This window comes from Desmodus rotundus, chromosome 5 (genome assembly GCF_022682495.2).
Source record: "Desmodus rotundus isolate HL8 chromosome 5, HLdesRot8A.1, whole genome shotgun sequence".
Taxonomy (NCBI): domain Eukaryota; kingdom Metazoa; phylum Chordata; class Mammalia; order Chiroptera; family Phyllostomidae; genus Desmodus; species Desmodus rotundus.
The window spans coordinates 149,335,411-149,350,750 of record NC_071391.1 but is presented as its reverse complement, the minus strand read 5'-3'; the positions used below and the strand labels follow the sequence as shown (position 1 = coordinate 149,350,750).

Here is a 15,340-nt window from a genome sequence, read left to right as displayed (position 1 = left end):
ACATATATAACCACACATCCACTCTACCCACACCTCCCTCCACATCCACATTCCCCCCACATCCACACCCTCATGCAAGTGTGTACATAGAACCAAATGCACTCTCTCTGGCTTCTGGCCGGGCGTCCTCAGAGCTCCAGGTTTGGTCACAGCGCAGATCAGGACAGAAGCGGAACCCTGATGAGGCTGGGTTCCATTCTGGAAAGTGAGCTGCTCCCAGGGCCTCAGACTTCACAAGAAGGAGCACTCAGACCCTAGGCCAGAGCTGGACAAAGTGTGGTCCTTGCTCAGGGCATGGCCCCTCTGCTCAGGTCTGGGGTGGGTGTTTTAGGGGGAGGGAAAGCAGGGGGCATCCGGGAACCTGAGGCTGGGAGGTTGCAGGCCAGCAATTGTCTCTGGATGAAGATGCACTGGGTGGGCAGCAGAGGGGCAGGGAGGCTGTTCCTGGAAGTGACAGGAAGTGCCCAGCCCAGGACTCATTACTGGGAAGGAGCAAGGAAGGAGCCAAAGTGGGGGTGGGCTCCGGAAGCCTGTGAGTGGGAACCTCGTTTCCCGGATGCTCCTCAGCTAGAAGTCCCCAATGGCCCCACCCTAAGAAAGCAACCCCTCCATCATGGAGCTCACTTCCCACCCTCCCTCCCGGGAAACCCCTTCCTGTACAGGTGAGCTCAGCAGATCTACAGCAGGTAAAAACCTTGCCCACATCCCAAAACTCTGGCCTCCTGATTCCCAGCCTAGTGGCTTTTCAGCACATTTTCACTGCCTGCCCAGTAGGTCTGAGAACGAACTCCCGAACTCTCGTAGGAATTTTCCCTGGGGTGCCTTGGAGTGTCTGGGCTGGTCCTCACAGCCTCACTTCCCTGGTGCTTCCCGGCACCCTCACTGAGGGGCCTCCTGGGACCCAGACTGGGTGCTACATACACGCGCCTTTGCGGGCCTCACCCATTGGGACAGAGCAGTAGGGCTCCGATGTCCTTCCAAAGAGCTTGCTGCCAGCCTTATGGCCATCTCCTGGAAGGCATGTACTGTGGCATTTGTTCCCTTTGTCATCTCAATTCTTCCCACATTGTGGAAATTGATGCCTTTTTATTTCTTTTTTTGCTAAAATGTCCAATCTTAAAAGAGATTTTGGAGGGCAGGATAGGACGTTTTTTATACCCACCACAAGTAAGCACCTGGTTTGCAGGCTCAGCCCTCTGAGCTCCAGCCTGGCGTGTGGCTATGAGCAAGAAGGGAATGTGGACAAGAGTCAGGGATCTGGGTTCTGGTCCCAAGTTTGCCACCACCTGGCTCTGTGAGCTCGGGCAATCCCCTTAACCTCTCTGTTCCCTCTCCTTTCCCTGTTGGAGGTGTATGCTCTGTTTACCTCCTGTCATATACAGAGTTATGAGGTTCAAATGAGATTATGTGGCTGAAAATACAAAGAAATGTGCTGCTGGGCCCCTTGCATCTCACTTCAGACTGTGAGGGAAGCCAGGGGTCATTAAGGAGTTGCCTTGCTTATTGTTTGTCTCATTGATTTTCCCCTGCCTGCCATTCCTTCGAAATCTGTCTTTCCAGTTTACTAGAGCCTGGGGGCAGCGGGGAGCGCCCCAGGCCCCTGCAGGCTGCCCAGTCTCTGGGCCAGGTGCCTGCAGCCCAGAGCTCTGGGAGCCAGCAGACTTGCTGTAAGCAATTCGGGGAAGGCCAGCTCCGCTCTCAGCCTCTGGGGCTTGAATCTCCCCCGCCCATCTCCACATCTTATCTCAGGAGCCCTCGGGCTGCTGCAGGTGCTCAAGAGCCCCCATTGCGGGTCGGAGAGACATTCCTGGGACCAGTGAGGGAAAGGGGTCCTGCCACCGGTGTCCTGCTCACCCCAGACACTAGGGCAGGACCTCCCTCTGCCCTAGGGAGGTTCCGTTGCCACAGCTCTTCCACTGACCCTTCCTTAGTCGGTTGTTATTATTCCTGTTTCCCAGCTGAGAAGATCGAGGTTCGGACTTGCCCGAGGGCACACAGTAAACAAATGGGAGAGTAGTCCCATGCCCTTTTCCTTAGTGCGTCCAGTGCATGCCTCTCGGCGGCTCCCCTTGCTGGATATACACAAGCCGAGTGCAGGAAACAATACCATACCCCTCCAGGGGCTGCTAGGCTCTAAATAGGTAAGAGCCTGAGGCTGAGCTAGAGGAGGCCCATGGAGTCCTCATTCGATTCTCAGGCCACCCCTGGGAGGAAGAACCTGGCATTACTAACTCTGTAATTTGATAGTAGCCTGCTGGAGCATGCAGAATTTGAGAAAAGGAGGAGCATGAATAGGAGACCTCTGTGCTTATAAAATCCTGGGAAGGACAGCCACCTGCTGTCCTCAGCAGGAGCACACTTCACAGAGGCACCCAAGGGTGGGGCCTGTTTAAGACCGTGGCCCCAGCCTTCTTTGTTCCTGTTCTGCAAGGACTTTCTTGTGTCTAATCTCCATCCATCCTGCTGTATGTATTCTCCACCCTTACACCTCCAGTCTTAGAAGCAGGGCATTGTGAACTGAGAAAGGAAGCTCAAAGACATCCCAGTCCTATCAGCTTGATAGGCAGAGACTGAAGACCAGAGAGGGGAGGCTGCTTGCCCAAGGCCACACAGCAAGTTAATGGCCGAAACTAGAGTTGGTCTTTCCCTGGCCGTTGCTCCTCAGGGACTGCCTTTAGAGCACACCTATTTCATGGAAACTGAAGCTTGTAAGTTCTTTGTAAAGCAGGCGGAGCAACAGAAACAGCCAAGGTCATATGCAGTTTCACCTGCATCCTTTTTTTAAAAGAACTGGATCCTCACAGGAACCCTATGGCAGGGTCTGGGGGTTCCAATTCAGAAACCAGACAGCTGCGGCCCAGAGATGGCTTGTTCCCTGTCCCTGAGATGGAAGAAGCAAAACACGGCTCACATTTCAGTTTTGTTTGGCAAAGACTGATGGAACACTGCTATGTGCAGGGCGCCATGCTAGGAGCAGGGGCTAGGGGCACGCCCCTGCCCCACACCATGTGTGTGTGTGGTGCGGGGGTGGGGGTGACTCGTCCTGACAGTTTCTGTGGGAGACCAGAGGGGCATGCCTCTGCCTGAGTCCATGAGAACACTGAGGGGCCCCTGACCTGGCCATGGAGACAGGAACAGGCCGGAGACCAACCTGTTCTGGCAGCACTGACCTGGTGCTGTCCCTGTCCCCCAAGTTGGAGCTGTCCAGGTCACTGGGATTTGCCCCTACTACCCTCCAAGCCTTCGCAGCCCAAGCCTCCTGTTGCATGACTGGTGCCATCAGGGATTGAAGAGAGATTGGAGGTGGGGTTGGGGGAGGCTCTTTTCCTGCAGCTTCTCTGGCCCCTTTGCTTTCCCCAGCTTGTGGAGGGGTGGCTAGAGTGGTGGACTTGGGAGTTGGAAGACCTGAGTTCTGGTCCTGGCTCTGACCCTACCGCTGCATGACCCAGACCCTGGGCACGTCTCTCCCCCTCCTTGGGCCTCCATTTCCTTGTCAGTAGAGTGCCTAGCTCTGGCTGTGCTGGCTGCTCTGGCCACTCTGGCTGCCTAGCCGGCACTGAGTGGCTGGTATAGTGGGCGCTCAGGGCTGGCATCTGCTTTACTGGGGGAGGGAGCAGTAGCAAGCTTTTCCCCACTGCCCTCCCCATGGCCTGCACACCCCAGCTACAGCCCTTGTCAGGCCAGATCTCAGAAGGATGCCAGAGGCCAGAGCCCTGCTGCCCTCCCCAGCTACCAAGAGGGCCAGCTTGCCAGTTCCAGGCACCAGAGCACCAAAACCATGACCTGTTTTCTGGGGTGGGGTTTGGGGCAGAGGGACCAGGTTGTCCTGATTTTCTGAGCCCCCTACCCCCCTTCCTGCCCACAGTTCTGAAGAACTGCCTTTGGGAGGTGAGAACGCCAGTCTACCAGCTGTGGCTGCACCAAAGGCTGCTAAAAATGGACAGGAGCTATGCCTAGGGTGGGGTGGGGATTTGAGCAGGGCAGCAGGTGCAGGCTGCAGGCCCACCTGTAAGGGGAATGAGCAGGGTCTCCTGGGTTCTGGGGAGCTTCTGGCTGGGCCTGCACGGAGGGGAGGGGAAGGGAGGGAGGGGCAGGCTAGAGTGCTGCACAGCTGCCCTCCTGGCAGGTGCAGGGAGCTCAGGGCCCCATTGATCAGGTCCACTCCTGGCCCCACCTTCTGCTGGTTGTTTGACTCTCACCTCATCTCTGAACCTCAGTTTCTGCCTCTGGCAAATGGGAATGATGCTCCTCACCCCACCTACCTCAGAGGATATCCTGAGGGTGAAATGAGGTCATGATGCAAACATCTTGCCAGCCTGAGCAAGCATCCAACCTGGGGTTAGAGAGCTAGGTACCATGCCCCGCTGCTGCCTCCTGCAAGCAGGGTGGTCCTGGCTGAGTCATCCTGTGATTGTCTCCAGGCGGCACTGATAATGTCCCTACCTCATCACTGGGCAGAACCTGGCTCCCAAAGCACTTTCCTTGGCCCTGACCCTTAATGGAAAGAGCCCATTTCCTTGAATGAAAAGACTGAATAGAAATAATGATGTTAATTATAATTAGCATTTACTGAGCAGCTACTATATGCTGGGCTTCAAGTGTATTTAGTCCTTATAATTCAGTTAATTAGGTACTATTAGTATGCCCATTGACAGGTGAAAACACACTAACTCAGAGATACAGAATGACTTGCTCAAGGCCAAATAGTGAAAATGGTGGAGGAGTCAAGATCTGAACCCAGATCTGACTCCCAAGAGGGTGTTATATCTACTGCACCTGTTGCCTCTCCCCAACCCTCCCTTCCTCTGTGCCCCAAAGGTCCCTTCCTCTAACTGTCTCTCTGCTGCCAGGGTATGACTTCGCTGCTGTCCTGGAGTGGTTCGCTGAGCGGGTGGACCGCATCATCCTGCTCTTTGACGCCCACAAGCTGGACATCTCTGACGAGTTCTCAGAAGTCATAAAGGCCCTCAAGAACCACGAGGACAAGATGCGGGTGGTGCTGAACAAGGCCGACCAGATTGAGACCCAGCAGCTGATGCGGGTGTACGGGGCTCTCATGTGGTCCCTGGGGAAGATCGTGAATACCCCGGAGGTGATCCGGGTCTACATCGGCTCCTTCTGGTCCCACCCGCTTCTCATCCCTGACAATCGCAAGCTCTTTGAGGCCGAGGAGCAGGACCTGTTCAAAGACATCCAGAGTCTACCCCGAAATGCTGCCCTGCGCAAACTCAATGACCTCATCAAGAGAGCCAGGCTGGCCAAGGTGAGGCTACCCCTGGGGGATGGGTAGCATGTTTGGGGTGGGGGTTCAGCTGCAAGAGCTGCCTGCACCCTCGAGCATTGCCTGCCTATGTGAATATGTCCTGTAGCTACTGCGTCCTGAGCATCACACTGGCGGCCAGGGGGCAGGAGAGTGTGGTGGGTATGATCACCTGCCCTGGGGTCAGATGGCCAGACCAGAGCTCAACTCCACTGTTTACAAACTGTGTGGTCCCAACCCCAGCAAGGCCCTCAGTCTCTCTGTGCCTGTTCTCATGCCTGTAAAATAAAAGGGTTGGAGGATGCAGTAGAATAAAGAATGTAAAAGCCTTCTCACCACGCCCATGTCCTCAGAAGGGCTCGGCAAACATTAGCTATTGTTACTGTCTTCCTCGTCAGCACCATCTCCTGTATTGCCATCCCTGTTACTGCCTTGACCTCACCCTCCCCACAGTCTTGCCTTTTCCATGAGATCTAGAAAAACAGCTCAGTGCTGCTAGCAATGTGAGAGAGCAAGAGGGTGGAAATAGAAATTATTTTGGAAGTTGGAGCAGGAGGAGAAGGGGTTTATGGGAAGAGATGGGTGAGAGCTGCCAAGAGGGAAGGAATGAATGGAGGTCTTGACCTGAAGCTTTCTCTCTGCCCCTGTTTCTTAGGTCCACGCCTACATCATCAGCTCCCTGAAGAAGGAGATGCCCTCCGTGTTCGGGAAGGACAACAAGAAGAAGGAGCTGGTGAACAACCTGGCCGAGATTTATGGCCGGATCCAGCGGGAGCACCAGATCTCGCCTGGAGACTTTCCCAACCTGAAGAGGATGCAGGTAACCAGGGTCTGGGGCTCCAGGACAAGGGACAGTGTCACATGAGCTGGCTGAGCAGCCTTAGTATGGAGGAGGCCACCCAGGGAGGTAGCCCTAGGTCTGTCCTCCCTGCTGGACTGTCACTGGCCCAGCATGTGTCATATCTGGGCCTGGGGAGAAATAGGGAGCCCCAGTGACCCTAGTGGGACAGGGGTGTCCCATGATGTTTGGGGTCTGATACCTGCAGTTTATGGCTTTTCCTAGTCACAGTCATCATGTCACCTAATGAAGATTCTCCAGGCCCTCTGGTACTTGTGTTTACCTCCGAGTCCCTGCTGAGGAGTGATTGGGGACATAGGCCATGAGAAGTCTGCACAGGAACTTGCCACCTTTGGAGCCCACTGTGGGCCCCTCTTTTAAGCCAGGGACCATCATACATGGCTTCTCAAGTTCTTCCCCAAAGCAGTCCTCTGTAGTAGGCATTTGCATCCTCCTTATTCAGATAAGCTAACAAGTTCACCAAGATAATTAACCTTTGCAATTAGCTGCCTTCAGTTTTCTGAGTACAGTAGTCACACAGACTGCTAGTGGAAGAGCCAGGAGCTGTCCCTACAGTCCAAGCAAGAAGCCACCTCACCATACTAACCGAATCCTCTCTGAGCGTCTGTCTCTTCATCTGTAAACTGAGGTTCCAGAAGCACCCACTTATGGATGTTGTGAGCATCCGTGAGATACTGTCTACAAGGTGCTCAGCACAGGGCCTGGAACGGGCTGTCTCTCGAAATGAAGCAGCAAGTTAGGTAGGATGTCACCACCAGGGGAAGCCGGGCAATGAGCGACGGGGACCCAACTATCCATACAATTTTTGCAACTTCTCATGATTCTGTATTTGTTTCAAAATACAGAGTTTTTAAAAACTGGGGAATTAGAGAAAAATAGCAGCAGATGTAGCAGCGATATTGACTTTGTTCTTGTTGCCAACTTTGATCCAGAACTCCCTACAGTCTCAAATAGGCATTTTTAGTTTCCCATCTGATTTAAAAATAGACATTCAACATATACATTTATTCATGTATCTGTTCATTCTTATAAACACCTAGCATGAACCAGTCACTAATTTGAGAAATGCTTTAATATAATCTGTGTTTCTCAATCAGCTGTGGCCTGGAACATGTCAACTTTCAGTTGCTCTTTCCAATAAGAGTTTAATGACCTGTCCACAAACATTCGGGGCGATGACGTTTGAAAGGAGCTATACAACCCCTTTTGGAATGTGAGGAATTCTTTCTCAACATATATTATTTCATGTGCTGTTGTTAGGTATGCTAAATCAATCATGTAAGCGACTGTCCTTTGGGGGAATATGTTGGGGGGGCACCCACTGTGCCCCTGGAAGATATTGGGACCCATAGTTGGGAACCCACCGAACACACATAGCTGTGGACAGAGACACCAGGGACCTCCCAAGGGCTGGTCTGCTCCTGCGCTTGCCACCCTCTTCCAGCCCCCACCGCCCCCTGGTTCAGCCTGTCCTTGTAGGGTGGTAAGAAACGCCCAAGCTAACACTTGTTCTGGAAATGTAGCAAGAGCAACATTTCAAGTTGGTGGGTGTTTTTGGAATTTTTCTGCAGTGAGCTCGATGTGCTTGTCCCCGAGACTATCCCCTGTGAGCTGGCCTCTGCCCGGTGTCCCGAGATTGCTGTGACCAGAGCCAGGGCAGGAGCGGAAAGCTCACACCTTGTCACCACCGAGGCCTAGGAGAAACTGGGTGTTCTGAGCTCAGGACCTCTCAGAGTCACAAAGACATGCAGAATGGAGCATATTCCTCTTACCATGGGGCGGGGGTGTCGTGGGAAGGCCAGGAGAGGAGCTTTTACGAAGTCTGCATGCCCGCCTGGGCCTGCTGTGTCAGAAACATCAAGAGAGGAGCCAGTCATTGAAAACTCTCTCCGGGTAATTCCCATGAGCCTCCTGATTAAGAACAGCTGGGTTGAAGTTGACCCTGGCTTCTATTATGACTTGTTTTTGGTTGCCTTTGCCTCAGCTTTGCCTTCCCTCACTGGGGATAGAATGTGGTTTCCCTCCCTCAGAAGGGCACTAGAGGGGCGAATACGATAATGTAGGAAAGCACTTTCAGTGTTTTTCAAGTATAAGCTTTATTAGCGTAGAGAGACCCACCTGCTTCCTCTCTTCCTTTCCCAGCCCCTGAAACTGTCAGCTCTCTCCTGAAAAATTCCAACACCAACACAGTGTGCCTTTTTTTCTCCTCCTCTCTCATATCGTCTGTTATTGTGATGTGGTTCAATTTAGCCTCCTGGCCAAAGGGCTGCAAACATCCCAGCATTAGTAGAAGGCAGCCTCCACTCCTTCCGTCGACTTCTACCCTCACCTTCTTTTCTCCGCTCTTCGCAGGACCAGCTGCAGGCCCAGGACTTTAGCAAATTCCAGCCCCTGAAAAGCAAGCTGCTGGAGGTGGTGGATGACATGCTGGCCCATGACATCGCCCAGCTCATGGTGCTGGTGCGCCAGGAGGAGACGCAGCAACCCGTCCAGATGGTGAAGGGTGGAGCGTTCGAGGGCACCCTGCACGGCCCCTTTGGGCATGGCTACGGGGAGGGGGCTGGGGAGGGCATCGATGACGCTGAGTGGGTTGTGGCCAGGGACAAGCCCATGTACGACGAGATCTTCTATACGCTGTCACCGGTGGATGGCAAGATCACAGGTGCCAATGCCAAGAAGGAGATGGTACGCTCCAAGCTGCCCAACAGTGTGCTGGGCAAGATCTGGAAGCTGGCCGACATCGATAAGGATGGCATGTTGGATGACGAGGAGTTTGCACTGGCCAACCACCTCATCAAGGTCAAGCTGGAGGGGCACGAGCTGCCCAACGAGCTGCCCGCCCACCTCCTGCCCCCATCCAAGAGGAAAGTCACTGAGTGATGGGAGCAGGGGGAGGTTCAGAACAGGCAGGTGTTACAGGAGTTGGGGGAGGCGATCACACACACACACTCGGGCACAGATCTTGAGAACTGCCTTCAGATGAGGGGGATCAGTGACCCCCAGGTTTCCAGGCCGATCTCTGTTTGGGCACAAGTTCTCAGCATTGGCAGAAGCACAGAGGCACGCCCACGGCTCCAGCTTTCAAGCCTCAGTCTCTATCTCTCTCTTCTCTGTCCCCCCAACCCCCCACACTGTCTTCTGCAAAGGCAGCTGGTTCACCCGCCCACAGATGGCCCCACCTCCAGATGCCCCAGACTCAGAACAGATGGAAAAACTTTTCACTTAATAGGCAATTCACTTTGTTTTCTGAGCTTTCTCTCCGTCTTTGGCTTCCTACTATGAAATCTGCTCCGGGGCTGGGAGGTGTGCAGGCAGGGAGAAGAGGAGTCCTTGGGGAACCAGGTTCCCAACTTGAAGAGACAGGGCGCTGGACTCTGTTCTTCCCCCAGCTTAGGCTTTGTCTCCCTCCACAAGCCTGGCTTTGAACCCCCTCAACACTTCATTTCAAAGAACCGCAGTGATGGAGGGAGAGTTGGAAAACTGGCAGGAAAGAAACAAAAGAAAGTGTCTTGTCATCCTCTCCTCAAAGCCAGTCAAGGTGGTTCCATTCTGCAGACCTTGGGAGGTTCATGTTTTTTCCACCTGGCCTCTGATGTGTGAATGCTCAGACTCGACTCACACTTCTTTAGCCCCTCCTGTATGCCAGGATGACATCACCCCAGGTGGCCCTCAGCAGCCCCGGTGGGTGGTGGGCGTATGCATTAGTTCCCCTCCCTGCTTTTCAGGTAAGTAGTCTGAGACTCAGAGTTTAAGCGACCTTCCCAAAGTCACAGAGGTTGGAGGATTCAGAGCCAGGGCCCCGCTCCTCCCTCTGCCATGAAGATGTATGCAGGGTCCCAGCGTTGCTAGCCCCTGGCCACCCATGCAGAGCAGGCCCGGCTTGCAGGCCTCCCAGCCTCCCCAAGCTGGCTGGCGAGGGAGAAGGGCCAGCCAGCATTTGGTGGGCCATCAGTCTGGCCATCTGTCACATCACAGAAGCAAACTGTGCCTTCTGGTTATGCGCCCCATGTTCCTAAAATTGCAGAAGTCCAACAGCACCAGTGGGAGAGTGGGCCTGCCCGCTAGATGCTGTTCGTGTCTGTCCTGCTCTGCCTCCCACCCAATAGCTGAGTCACCCCAGCTCATAGGCAGCCAGGGACTCAGAGGGCCAACCTGAGAGGTCTGAGGTGGTGGTCTCCACAGGGCCCCCAGTAACACCAGTGTCCTCCACAAATCGCCACGGTGCCCAGCACCCTGCCCCTCCTCCATGGTCTCTCCCCTGGTTTGCCTCACGGCCACTAAACCAATCACTTTGTATGCTATGCTCCTACCGTGATGGAAAACAAAAACAAGTATAACTTATTTTATATCTATGTTCAGACTCTATAGAGAATATTCTATGTATCTATGATGTGCTCACTACTGTAGTGCGTTTGTCATTAGTGTTCATGTTAATACAGCACATTTATCCTTTGGTACCCAGTTGACCACGGAGCGTCATTCCACGGGAAAGGGGCTGGGTTCTTTCCTGAGATTACCAGGAGCATCCTTGGCAGAGGATTGGGCTGCCCTTGGCAGCACCCACACACAGCATCGCCTTGGCCTGATGACAACCCAGTGATGACACACCACTCCCTGCCACTCTGGAGTGGAGATGATCCCCAAACCTCTGGGCTTCCTTCTGCATCCACACATCCCTCTTTCTCATGAAATGAAGGGCAAAGGAGGGCCAAGGCAAAGAGCTGCAGCCTCCTCTACCTCAAGCGCTGAGCTCAGCAGAGACCACTTGTCTCCTCTGCGCCTTTCTTTGCACCAAAGGGAAATAGGGAGGAGACAGCAGGAGGGGGCGGGGTGAAGTTTCTGTCTTTTTATTTTAGGAGGAAGGGGGTGTCTTTGCCCCCTTGCCCCACAGCCACTTGAGCACATGCACCACCGTCCTGCCCTGCCTCTCCCTGCCTCTCTTGCCTCCCCTGCCTCCCTTCTCCAAGACTCTACCCCAGAGAGATCTATGAGGCATGAAACTTCTCTCTTGGCACTTTTCCCACCTCCCGAGAAAGAGGAAATGGTGCCTCCTCTCAATGGCTGAGGGGACAGCTGAGGGTCACTTTCTCTGGGGCTGTTCCTCTGGTTCTTGCTGCCTACTGACCTTTGGGTGGTTCTGGGGGCCTGGGGCTAGCTCGTGCCTGGGCCTGGAAAATAATACAGAAAGCAGAGGCAGTCATGGCAGGAATTCCTAGGCAAGAATTCCCACTGTGCCACAGTTCCTGACCCCACACCACTCAGCCGGGGTCACAGAAGTCAAAAGATACAAAGAGCAACAGCCTGCCCCACCACCCCAGGAAAGCCTGCCCTGGCGCTGAGAGCAGAGCCCTGATCCAAGTCTAGCGGCGTACGGGGACACTGCTGGTCGTAGCAGGGCCTGAGTCCTGTTTGGCAGAGTGGTGAGCGGCTGCCCTGGGTCATCCCCATTTCATTTGCCCCTCTGTTCCAAGAGCTTGTGTTTATGTGTTAGCGGGTCAGAATTAGCAGAGCTATCTGGGGAGATAGGCTTGTTTCTTTTTCCTAGGAAATACTAACTGGTCTCTATACATATTCAGTTCTTTTTTATTGTTGTTGTTCAATTACAGTTGTCCCAATCCCCCCCCACCATTGCTCTCCCCCTCCCCCCACCTGCCTCCCCCATTGTTCATGTCCATGGGTCCTTAATACATGTTCCTTCACTAGACCCCTACCCTCCTTTCAATTCTTTACTCTTTAATTTATCCTTCCTTCCCTCCCTCCTTCCTTCCTTTCTTTCTTTCACTCAGAAGACTGAGAATCTCCTGCAGAAAAGGCCCTAAGGAAAAGGTGGAGATTCATCCACTGAGCCACTGAAAAATACTTAGTAAATGCCACCTGTACATTTAGGGACCATTCAAGGTGGATCAGATGGAGTTCTTTCTCTCAAAGAGCCCACAGTCTGGTCGGGGAAGGGAAACATACAAATCCTGGTAACACAGGGAGGACCAGGACAGGTCCTGGGGTGGGGATGCAGGCAAAGTGGGGCGCATGAGAGTCAGAAATGGCTTTGAACTTACTTAAGAGGCTGAGGTCAGAGAAAGCCTGGGCTGAGGGTGGTGCACCTAAGACGAACCCAAGAGGCCTGGTGTCTGCCTCTTGTGCCTACTGGCTTTCATCTGTAATCCAAAGAAGATAGGATTTCATTCAAAATTAAACCCAGCACTCCTAGCCCACAGAATCATGCAAGAGCAAAAACCACTGATGTTTTTGAGGAAAAGTATGATTAGAATTTGCCTCTGGGGACTGGGCTGGTTTTGCATAGGCCATTTTCAAGTAAAAATGTTATCAGTATCTTTAAAGTAGAAATTTTCAGTGCCTGGAGGAAAAGAAAAATGGTGATGGGGAATGTAAGTTATTGCAGCTGGAGTAGGAGGGTGATGGGGGTGCAAGGGGCACGCTCCCCCCTCTGCCTCCCACTGGAGCTAAGTGGGGCTGGTCACCACATTTGGATTCTCTAGTCCTTCTGGCACAGGGGAGGATGGAACTTTCTACCCCTCGAAGCAAGGTGAGCTGTGTGACTTGCTTTCGCTAGTAAAATATGAGGGAAGCAACATGCCTCTTCTCCGCAGAACTAAGTGTGCTGCTTGCCACTTTTTGCATGTGGGAGCAAGTGTGACGATGGAACCTTGGCCAGCCCAAGTCCTTGGGTCACTCTGAAATCCCTGCCCAACCGCACTGGCCAGGGGGCATGAACAAGATGGAAACCCTGGTCACTTTACTGTTAGCCCACTGAGGGCCGTGGGCTATCTACAACCAGCATTCCCTAGGCTATCACAACCAAAAAACTGGTAAGACCTGGTAAATTCTTCCAATAGCAAGTGTAAAGGAGAGAAATTCTAGGAGACTGGATCCCTGCCTTCTGGAAAACCAAGGCCACCTGAAGCTGAAGTCACAGCTGATTTGCAAAAAGTCCTTTGTGTCTGAGTCACAATCTGCAATGTCCCGGAACGGGTCCTTCAACATCACTTCCTGAAGCCCCTTGCAGCCAGGTTCAGGGTGTGATTTCAGGTCCTGCCCATGAGGCACACACATGGGAGGGCTCGTTGGAGTGGATCATGCCAGAGGCCGATCCAGCACCCAACACAAGGCCTCCCTGACTTCTCAGTTTTCTTTCTGTGCTCAGGAAGCCGGAGGTCTCATGTGTGAGGTCAGCTGGAGCAGTGGCCTGCACTAGCGACAGCACTGTAAATGACCATGTGCCACCTCGTGTTTGCCTACCTAACCATGGTGCCCGAGCACTGCTGAGATGCACAGAGGGACCCCGTCTGCAGCGGGGAGGGACCATGAAAGGGTGTGTGTGTGCATGCGTGTGCATGCGTGTGTTGGGAGGACACGCTGAAGCGGTTCTTGCCGGATAAATGAGGAGGAGAGGGTATGGCAGGGCTTTGTGGAGAGAATGATGGCTGGAGCATTTTCAAAGTAAACACCCCTTCTCTGATCATCCAGAGAGGATCCACGTGTGCACTCAGATCACCTGACACTAAAGTAAGGCCGTGTTAAAAACAGCAGTTCTACCTCCTGCCTTAGAATTTCATGAGGGGTGGTCCCCACTCCACCCCAAGGAATGTCACTGAAGCAAAATGGTGGCCACCCTGGCCTGAGGGCAGTCGGCGTGTGACACCATCCCCACACAGCTTCACACAGAGAAGGGCTGGAGGCTGCCAGACCGGGAAAATCAGGCTGCCTGAAGTCTAGCATCGGGACCAGCCACGTGGCCTCTCTGTGCCTCCGTTCACTTGTCCCCTAAATAAAGATCATTTAGTCTCTTGGAGATATTGTAAGGGTACAGAGAGACGATAGATGGGAAACGTCACTAATTACATCAACAGTGCACACAGGTGAGGTACGAACCGGAAGAGTCACGGTTCCAGGGAGAGGAGAGAGTCTATCTCCAGGAAGGAAGGAAGGAACATGAGCAAGCCCAGTGGAGGGAGAGGAGACAAGAAGAGGAGCTGCGGTGTCCTGGCGAGGGCCGTGCTGACGCTGCCAGAACACCAGAAAGGTTCTGGGAGGCCTGGAGACCCCGTGGGTCCCTGCAGGCCCTGGCTCACCGAGGGCCCTGCCTCCTGCGTCAGTGCATGGCCCAAGTCCCTGCCTGGCCCCCGTGCTACCGTGATCTGGTTGCTGGCAGTGGGCTGCGAACACCCACAGTGCACTCACCAGGGTGGGTGTGTGGGGGGGGGGGGCAGAAGTGACAGGATTGCCTGGCTCAAATGCAGACCGCCTACACAATCCCTACATGACAGCGGATTCTCCAGCATGTAGGATACACGACCCAAATGGCACATGTTTGTCTCCACTCACCTAGTTTCAGAGTGACACGTCTGTGGAAGGTGAAGTCTCCTTTTCTGCCAGCGAGTGTCTTTTCATAGTGCTTCTGAATCTTTGTATGAAGACAAGGAGCTGAGGTGGTAGCGAATGCCAGATCAGTGTAGGGAGCAGATGACCCTCCACGCATCTCAGTGTCCTCTGGGGATGGAACTGGGAGCTGGTTCACCTCTCAGAGGACATCTGACTCGTTGGCATAATGATGACATGGGTGAAATCTCACTTCCATCCACGTTTACTTTTTCACAGGCTACTTTCTCTCCCTTCCCGGGATGCAGAGGGTCGCCCCTCCCCTGACAGGGCATTCTGTCCCCTACGGGCCGGCGATGTGTGTGCACACACACCAATCCGCTCCCATCATCCACGTCTGCCCCACTGCATGGAGCTGGGTCTTGCTGTGGGACCACTGGCTGACCTGAGAAGCCAAGAGTCTCCATGTGTGACCATGGGGTCGGAGGCTGTTGCCATGACCCTGGTCACAGGTGTGAGACTAGCAGGAGCCCACTGGAAGAGGTTCCTGTCATCCCGATGAAGAAGAAGGTGAGAGATTCAGCGTCAGGCAGGTGTTGGGGCATGCCACCACGCAGCCACCTGCACATGCACAGACTTCCCCTCTGGATCGTATCTGCTTCCCAAGTGCCTCCACAGTTTGCTTGGCAGTACAGGGCAATTTGCCTCATTCCAGAAAATTCTACCTCTCAGGAACAGGTCATGGAATGAAAAGATGTACCTCACTGCAGGGAAGTCAGCTGGTGCTTCTTGCCCTGAGCAGGGTGACGTTCCAGGCCCCAAAGCACAGGCAGCCTGTCCCCTTGATACCCTGGCACATCCAGCGGTCACAGGAAGTGAGGGCT

At 53.7% G+C, this 15,340-nt stretch overlaps 1 protein-coding gene across 1 annotated transcript in view; it reads left to right on the top strand.

The window, feature by feature from the left end:
- The window catches only part of EHD3 (EH domain containing 3), a 29,786-nt gene extending 17,270 nt beyond the window's left edge, over window positions 1–12,516 (top strand). The window contains exons 4-6 of the mRNA XM_024552615.4: window positions 4,851–5,263; window positions 5,916–6,080; window positions 8,472–12,516. Coding sequence (XP_024408383.2) covers window positions 4,851–5,263; window positions 5,916–6,080; window positions 8,472–8,999 — 1,106 coding nt within the window. The 3' untranslated portion in view covers window positions 9,000–12,516. The remainder of the gene's footprint in view (window positions 1–4,850; window positions 5,264–5,915; window positions 6,081–8,471) is intronic.
- The last annotated feature ends 2,824 nt before the right edge of the window (window positions 12,517–15,340 follow it).